Raw genomic sequence first — 9534 nt, 5'->3', positions numbered from 1 at the left:
GTTTTAATAATTTTAACTTCTACGTGACATAATATGCATAATAATAATAATTTGGATTTGGATTTAGATAAAAATAATTTTCAATATTTATTATTTGAAATTTTAATGATAATTATTCATTGATTCAAATTAAATTAACTTGAGAACAGAAGTTCTTTTCAATTTTTATCGATGCTTGAGACGGATAATAATACATGTATATATTATGTCATAAACTCATAACTAATAAGTAATGACTAATTACTTAGTATATAATACATTAATATGTTTATGCTAATCATGTAAAATATAAATATAAAATGTTCCATATAAAATGGGATTGTCTCTTTTTAAAGCATCACATATTCACATGTCCTCCTTGTACCGATGACAAACTTAAACGTGACGCTGCATCCAGTTATGTGACCTATCTCTATAATATTATACCTACATGTGTATTGTGTATATGAAAGAAAAATCATTTATACGAAAAAACAATAACAAAATATACTAAAAAATATATTCACAGCCTTATAATCAATTTTTGAAACTAAATTTAATATTTATAACTGTATAAGCATCAGTTTTTGTACAATGAGCGTTGAGTTCCAACAGTTTATTGAGATTACGATGGTATTGGCTTATATGTACAATTTAATCATTATGAATTGAAACGACCGTCACTATTTCCAACATCACATCTTATCTAATAAGCAAACATCATCTGTAGCTAAATATTAAAAAAAAATTGTATTAAATATATTTATTTTTGGATGTTGTTTTTTTAGTGTTCTTCTTTATCCCGTATTTTTTTCCTATAAATATACGGCCACTCTACTATAACATATAATAATATTTAAAAATAAAAGGTTGAAGTACTACGTCATTATGAAGACCAAGTATACTGCAGCCAACATCACACATAAATAACAGGTTTTGGATTTTATAATATTCCATGAAAATATTATTTTCTTGATCACAACACCAACACAGCTAGGCAGTAACAGCAGAGTTGTTGTGCACTTGTGCTACAACTTGTTCACACATTTTTTAGAGCTTGAAGATTTTATTTATATGAACTTAAAAAAAATTTAATTTAATAACCAAGAGAGACCATTGCAGTGACGTTTTAACTTAATATTTTTATAAAAACAGTCTTCAGGATATAATGTTATTTTTTATTATACCACGACCACCCTGTACCTGAAATTGTATAAAGAAAAATAACTTTTATAATAAAACAATCAACAAATCAAGGACAAATGTGTAATTAAAATCAGGTTTGTAATGTCAAGATAATGGTATTTAATATTTATATCGTTTAATCATTATTAAATCATAAAAAAAGTAAGACTTATTTTCGACAGATTGCGATATTTACAGTATGAAAAAAAAGTAGGTCAGTGATTCGGTGGTGGATATTTGTCCGATTCTAAGCGGACGAGGGAATCTTTCTTATTTAATTTTATTCGATTCTATGGTGACAAACAAAGCGTTATAACAACAGCTTAAGAACGGTTTAAATAAATAGGTAATTTATATAATTATAATTACAATTTATAATTAGGAAATATCATAAAAATGAAAAAAAAATATAAAATAAAAGGAAAAGCTCTCAACAGTCGCTCAAATGTTTTGAAAATGTTACCATACCATGTCTAGGTAAGGATAATATAAGTAATTAACCCAGATTTCAAGTTTTTACTTATGTCTTAAACCGAATTACAACAAAAAACTCCCAAAATTAAAATGTCTATAAAGAGCTAAAAAATAGCTACAATTTCTGAATTTTGAATCGTAAGGAACAAAATCCAAAATACAGCAAAAAAGATCTCTTGTCATTTTTCATTTGAAACAATATTTCTGGTAGAAAACGTCGTCCGAAATTATTTAATATTATAAAATCGTGAAATCGTACGTTTTTTCTCCTTTAAACGTTATGAAACTTTAAGTTTCATGTTGTTAAAAAAACAACGTTTTTATTAAAAAATTATGTTTTTTAAATATTTTTTAAAGTTTTTTACTTTTTTGAATGACAACCTATAGTTTTAATTTCATATTCCAAAGCAGAATATTTTTCTAAGTATTTTGTTATGTAAAAATCGAATTTTGGGCGAGTAGTTTATGACTTTATGAGTTATAAGTATTTAAAGTTTATATTGGTAGAGTGGTGTGGTACGGGGTTACCCCGCAAAATGTTTTTCCACTACGTCACTTCTCTAAACTTTAAATACTTAAAAACTTTAAAACTCATAAACTACTCGTCCAAAATTCGATTTTTACGTTTCAAAATACTTAGAAAAATATTCTGCTTTGGAATATGAAATTAAAACTCTAGGTTGTCATTCAAAAAAGTAAAAACTTGAAAAGTATTAAAAAACTTAATTTTTTAATAAAAACGTTTTTTTAACAACATGAAACTTAGTAAAAAAATATTTTCAAAAACATTGATACTTTTTGAAATAATGAGTGGTTCATGATAAAAAAATCACCCTGTATATAGGAAGAAGTACTAATATATAAAAATTTAAAAAATATCGTAATACTGTCGTACCTATAATATATCTGCAGAGAATTTCGACGTGGATTTGTGAAGATAATATTTATTAGGTGTTATGGCCACGGTAATATTTTGATCATGTAAATTATTAATCCTCCCCACTCTAGCTATCTTTAATTGTAGTTAAACTAAAATTTCGAGTTTAACAACCAGAAAAATAGTATCATCACCCCTCCAAAATTTCAGTGTATCTACTCCGGTGCTGAGGTAAATGGTAATTATTCTGATTTGCCTATAGCTGTTTACAATACTAAGCCGTTTGTCCGCCATAACATGTCAGACGGCGTTTTTCGAAGCAGATTTTGATAGTGTTTAACAATTTTATTATAATTAATTGATTTTGGCTTTCCTTGTTGACATTTTGACAACAGACTTGATGCCTATCGATAAGTGTATAAATACAAACTACATCGTCCACGGAGGAGAAAAATCTACTCGGGTATCTTTATTCTTATTATTTATATTGTATTCTACATTCCTACTCATATACTTATATACATATATATATATTAATAAAGTCACCGTGTATTTCTGAATTGCTGACGAAATCAAATACCTCGCAAAAGTTTCTATACTGTGGAATATTAATTCAAATATAAAATTTGAAAATGTGAAAAATTGTATTACCTAGGTATCTAGTTTAAGTCTATCAAGCTAACTCTCTCTCTCTCTATATATATATACACTCAATATATACTGTAAGTGCGAAGCTTGAAAGACTTAAGCTAGATACCGAGGTAATGCAATTTTCTATATTTTCTAATTTTATATTTGAATTAATATTCCACAGTATAGGACATTTTTCGAGGTATTTGATTTCGTCATTAATTCTTAATATATATAATATCATTGATTATAAATACTAGTATAATAATATAGTATTTATTACCAATGAATAATGATAATATATATCCATAGGTATGTTACTATCCAAGTGATTATCACTCTTTTCAATGCATTTTTTTCTTTAATTTACTTAACGTATTAATTGAAATTAAGTTTAGTTAAAAGTATTTGCAAACATAATTACAACTTAATTGATGTATTAAAAATGTTTAGTCACTTTTTTCCTTGTTTAACCGACAACTAACATAGATTAACTTAACTTATTAATAAAATTTTTCAAAAATATAATTTCAAAAACATTTTTAACCATACTTGTAGAATGTTTTGCTACTGAGAGTCATAATAAGTTTGTAAAAATGAGAAGCAAGATGTTTTATTTTAATTTGGTGGGAATCTGTTAGTATATTAAAACATGGGCTTATTGGATTTATCATAGGCGTGTCCAAGCATATATATGGCTGGAGAGGCCATGTATAAAATTTAAATTTTTACTTACCTACTATAACGATCAGTATTTTACAATCTATATTTGTGATTTTTATTTTTGTATGGAAATTATATAGCACTACTAACCATATAGAAATCTGTGTTTCAACCACGGTAGATTATACGCCAAGAGGCCAAGAATCAAGTCACTGGGGAGGCCGATGCCCACTCTGCTACCCCGTAGAGGCGTAGACACGACTATGGGATTTATACTTAAATGATTTCACAGGACTCGATTAGTAATTATGCTATATAATATGTAATTTCCTTATAAAACAACCCCGGACTCTAAGCAGTCTATACGTATACATTATACATGGTCTTAGTTTTTTAATTAGGTATAGGTTTTAATAGTTATACTTCATATTTAATAGAAATCGTTTTCATTTACAGTGTTAACATGAGGAAAGAACAATATTTTGTTTTCGTGACTCTCATGATTGAAATGATAACGTCTCTGCCCCATAACGGTAAGTAATATTTTAGCATTTGAAGATGTAAAGAAATATAAAATTGTGATATATTTTATAATTTTTAAATATATTTTGATAATCATCTATTTTTAACAGAACGAGTTAAAAAGTAAAGTTTGATTTCTTTATTATTGCTAAAGTCATAAAAATATACAATAGTTTATACAATTATTTATCAGTGGCAAACATTTTAACATTTTTTGTAATACGAATATAGTTCATTTTAGGATGTTTATCTGCTACATAATTTATAAGGAATAAATATAAAATCATTAAGATTCATATGACATAATTAAATATCATGAAATGTTTGTTATGATAACAATGTTATACCTAGATAGATAATATATAGGTATATTAGATATACATTATAGTATTGTAAATATTATAGTTCACAACATAAAAATCAAGGAATTAAAAAAGTCACCCTGCGTGCACACCAATACTGTAACACCTTTATAAAAAAAAATAACAAATTCTTAATGGGCAAATGGACATGATTCCGAGATATCAATAAAAAAACACTAACTATAAATTTATAGTTCATAGAAACAATGCTTATAAGTAGTTAATATCTAAAACATAATTAATATTTTAATATTTAAAAGGAACGTGGGTCACTTTTCATGATTCTTGATTAACAGTCGTTTGGTATTATGGTCCTTCTAAATGTAACTAAATTGAAAACTTCAAAAAATAACCTCCCCATTATGATTAGGTACGATAATCGATATTATATGGATGTTTAATTATTATAGAAAATTATTAGGTAATAATTAAATTTATATAATAAGAAGGCAATAGGTAACTAATAATAACATATATAAATCGACACACAAAAATGTTTGTAAAAACTGTACCAACTAGGAGCCAAAACCATTATGTATCTGAATAAACATACTGCCATCTATCTCTGTCTTCTACTAGATCCCGATCTCATTCCCGAATGACTATATATACGCATAGTATAACTGATTTATAAATACTCCGGGATCAAGCAAAATTTCAGTAGTTTTATAATTTACGTACTACACATCATTAACTTAATATTTAACACCCATAACACATTTTCTGATAACACTATGATGTTATACAGGGAGATTCTTTTAATTGGGTACACTCATTATCTCTAAAAGTATTTACTTTTTTCAAAAAATTTTTTTCCATGGTTTTAAGCTGTTAAAAAACCAACATTTTTACTAAAAAATTGTATTTTTCAATATTTTTTATCCTTATAATTTTTTAAGTTTTTTACTTTTTTGAATGACAACATAAAGTTTTAATTTCATATTCCAAAGCAGAATATTTTTCTAATTATTTTGATTCATAAAAATCGAATTTAGGACGAGTAGTTTATGAGTTATATGTATTTAAAGTTTAGTCAAGCGGAGTAGTGGAAAAAAATTTTGCGGAGTAACCCCGTACCACTCCACTCTGGCAATCTAAACTTTAAATACTTATAACTCAAAAATTCGAGCCCTAAATTCGATTTTTATGAATCAAAATACTTGGAAAAATATTCTGCTTTGGAATATGAAATTAAAACTCTATGTTGTCATTCAAAAAAGTAAAAAACTTAAAAATGATAAGGATAAAAAATATTTAAAAATATAATTTTTTAATAAAAACGTTGGTTTTTTAACAAGTTGAAGCCATGTAAAAAAATATTTTGAAAAAAGTAAATACTTTTCGAGATAATTAGTGTACCCACTTAAAAGAATCACCCTGCATATATGTATAATAATCATAAGGTATCCAAAACTTAGAGGTCAGATAAAATCCTGTAAATTCTTGTTATGTGTCAAATTTTCAGATTCAACTGTATCAACGGATCAACCGAAATCAACCGCTTATAATTTGGAGTTCGCGTCAACCAAACCAAAGGATAAAAATGTTATAAAAGAAAAGGGCAATGTTACTGCGTCTAAACTTACAGCACAAACCACATGTGGCAATAGATTGGCCCTAAACTTTCGAATAGTTGGAGGAAGTGAATCCCAATTAGGTAAAAACATCTTATAAGTTATAACCATAGATTTCAGCTAAATCGTTTTTAAATTATACTTAGATACCTACTACTATCATAATCTGAAATTATTTAGGATATAATTTAATGATCTAATCTATATTTTTGTTGAATAATGACGAGTTTCAGGTGCTTGGCCTTGGATGGTAGCCCTGGGATACAAGAATTCACAAAGAAATAATAATTCTATTGAGTGGCATTGTGGTGGTACATTAATTTCCAACACACACATCTTAACTGCCTCCACATGTGTAGCCAATACTGGGCCAAAAGTTTTGTAAGTAGGCAAATCATATTAAATCAAATTAGTTCATATAGTTGTCAACTTCTGTTCAAATGTGTAATTTTAATTTTAATAAAATGTATTTGCCGTAACACTTGTAAAGAATTGATAAATAAGTATCTTTGTTTAATTTATTATTTTTATTTTTTACAGAACCGTTGCACGCTTAGGTGAGTTGGATTTGGATCCCAAAGTCGATGATGGGGCACTACCATTAGATGTTCCGATCAAACGTATTATAAACCACGAGGGTTACGATTCAAAAAAAATCATCAATAACATTGCAATATTGGTATTGAAAAATAGTGTTACTTTTAATGGTGAGTTAAAAAATATCATCTGATATAATTTTTGTATCATCTGATATTGCCTGTCAATCATTATAGATATAACCATAACAAAAGTCTATTATGTTATTCAAGATTTATTTATCTCTACATTATTACTAGGGTTCGGAAGTTAGGTATAGTAGCAAAAAAAGGCAAAATATGCAAGAAAAAATTATAAAATATGCATGAAAAAATGTGAAATATGCAAAAAAAATGTATTTATTTACCTATTAAAAGTGTGTTACTTATTTATTAATATACACAAAAAAAAATTCTAAAGACATATATTTAACAAAATTTTATTATTTAAAACTTTGATGTAATTTTTATATAAAAAAAATTATAAATATGGCGCGTTACCGGTTGGCGTTTGAGATTTTATTGAACTGAAAGAATAGTTAAATAAATATATTTTCATTATTTGTGAAATACGACATAAATATATTATGTTGAATAATACCTGTTGTTTTTCACTTTACTAGCGTTGTGTTATGTAACATTATTTAAAATAAATTGGTTAAGAATGAAAAAAAATTAAATTTTTGTAGAAAATATTAAATATACATACAAATATGCGATAATCAATGAAAATCGATGAAATATGCACTTTTTCTCTAAAATTATCGAAATATGCAAAATATGCATTTTTAATTTTCAATTTTTAAACTCAACATTGTATAGATCAGATTTCTAGCTTGGTCTGCTATAATTTGACAGCATACAGAACAATATGCAACTCTTATAACTTCCGAACCCTAATTATTACTATAGTAAATATTATAAAATTAATTAATTATACATAACAAGACAAAACACGCATCAAATAAAATACTAACTACATATTGTCTATAAAAATGTATTAGAATATATCTTCTTTTTAATATTTATATATTATTATATTATTTATGAACAATTCGTTTATTTTTGCAGAATTGATCCAACCTATTTGCTTACCGACATTATTGGATATGAACAATGTCGAAAAATCAAAAAATATACCATATGTTGTCGGCTGGGGAAGTAACACTGCTTCGCCTCAAAAAGGTAATAAAAATATTGTATCAACTATAGAATTAAATAGAAATGATTTATTTCTGAATATAGTATAATAAATTTAGGTATCTATTTAATATTTTTTAAACCACATTTGGTATCAGTAGTAAATAGTGTTTGGTCTTTTATTTAATTTAAATAATTCATCAATAAAAAATATACATTTAAATTAGTTTACCTAATACACTATTTTTATTTGGAAAACGTATAATATTATAATATAGAGAACTTCACTATACTATTTTTAAACCACACATTCAGAAAATAAATTGACTGTTATCAAAAAAAAATCTATTAATTAAGGGCGGTTAACAAAAAAAGTTTTTTTTAAAATAAATTTTAATAAATAAGCTCGTTATATTATATATTATGTTGTGGCTATACTAGCTCATATGCAGTGAAATTAATGGTTACTTAATGATTGTAAAAACCAGCTACTTAATGCTTGTAAAAACCAGCATTACATTGATTTAGATGAGAAGACTTCAACGTCTTTGATGGAAGTTCAAATTCCTATATCGAACACAACAGAATGTAAAGAGGCATATTCAAATTATAAAAGCGTGATTGATGACAGAGTGATATGCGCAGGATATCCAGAAGGCGGAAAAGACTCTTGTCGGGTATTAGTTTATTTTATTTTTGCAGTTGTGATGAAGGTTAAAAAATAAAAATATGTTAAATATTATATTTTATTCCAATTTGTTTTAGGGTGATTCCGGAAGTCCTTTAATTTGGTCAAAGAGAAATCAATTTTATTTGATTGGTATTGTTTCTTATGGTTTTAAGGAATGCGGCGATCCAGGTCATCCGGGCGTGTACACCAGAGTAACTTCTTACATGGATTGGATATTAGATAAAATAAGCAACTAATCCAATTTTTTTATTTTGATATTAACGGTCATTTAAAATAAAACTAAACGATTTATTCGCTTTATGCATTAATGGGAATTATACCTGTATTTTATTTGAGTTTCTATTGTTTGTTTAACGATATAGTTAATACCTAATTAGTAATTAGTTTTTATTAGCTTTAATTCTTATCTCGTCGCCAAAGTATGTCTTGATTAGTACCAATAAATAATAAAATACATATGATACTTATTTTAAAATTCCACACATAAAAATAAAACACTATAACGACGGATCTTTCAAAGTTACCTACGAATATCTTCATCAGATATTCAGATGTGTTACGAAAAAAAATATTGTTTTTATACATTATATTTTTAATCAAATTAAATTCAATTTATGAAGACTGTACACAGTCCTGGTTACAACCCAAAAATTATGAGTATACGTCATAGTTAACTCACAAAAAACTAGTACTTGTAGATTCGGAGCAAAACGATGTATTGATTTTACAATGATGTATGTGTGTGTTTTTTTTGTGTCTGTGTAGTATGTACATGATACGTTGTCAAAATAATGTTTCGATTTTTACCTTCAGTAGCTTTTCCGATTTAAAAGTGAATCTAGTTGGTGCATTAGGGAGGTAA

General features: G+C 26.4%; 1 protein-coding gene across 6 annotated transcripts; it reads left to right on the top strand.

Moving 5' to 3' along the window:
* Positions 1-976: 976 nt before the first annotated feature.
* Positions 977-9007, top strand: LOC107169571 (venom protease-like). 6 transcript variants are annotated; one of them, XM_089224952.1, is made up of 9 exons: positions 977-1259; positions 3990-4110; positions 4265-4341; positions 6158-6349; positions 6500-6647; positions 6807-6973; positions 7913-8026; positions 8510-8658; positions 8747-9007. In XM_089224952.1, exons 3-9 carry the CDS (start codon positions 4272-4274, stop codon positions 8906-8908), a joined length of 1002 nt encoding a protein of 333 aa, XP_089081078.1. In that variant the 5' UTR covers positions 977-1259; positions 3990-4110; positions 4265-4271; the 3' UTR covers positions 8909-9007. The 6 variants fall into 6 exon arrangements, with proteins under 6 accessions (XP_089081078.1, XP_089081075.1, XP_089081079.1 ...); XM_089224949.1 differs by having other exon boundaries at positions 3949-4110; XM_089224951.1 differs by lacking the exon at positions 977-1259 and adding an exon at positions 2774-2978.
* The last annotated feature ends 527 nt before the right edge of the window (positions 9008-9534 follow it).

The sequence above is a fragment of the Diuraphis noxia genome, unplaced genomic scaffold, assembly GCF_037042655.1.
Source record: "Diuraphis noxia isolate RWA-SAM2 unplaced genomic scaffold, SU_Dnox_SAM2 contig0003, whole genome shotgun sequence".
NCBI lineage: Eukaryota > Metazoa > Arthropoda > Insecta > Hemiptera > Aphididae > Diuraphis > Diuraphis noxia.
Note: the sequence above shows the minus strand (reverse complement) of the source record. Positions and strands in the feature narration are given on the sequence as shown.

Coding starts and splice junctions, on each gene's coding strand:
- LOC107169571 (XM_089224953.1), top strand. CDS start 4,272: ATGAGGAAAGAACAATATTTTGTTTTCGTGACTCTCATGATTGAAATG. Junction 6,648..6,806: donor AATACTGGGCCAAAAGTTTT/GTAAGTAGGCAA, acceptor TATTTTTTACAG/AACCGTTGCACGCTTAGGTG. Junction 8,659..8,746: donor GCGGAAAAGACTCTTGTCGG/GTATTAGTTTAT, acceptor AATTTGTTTTAG/GGTGATTCCGGAAGTCCTTT.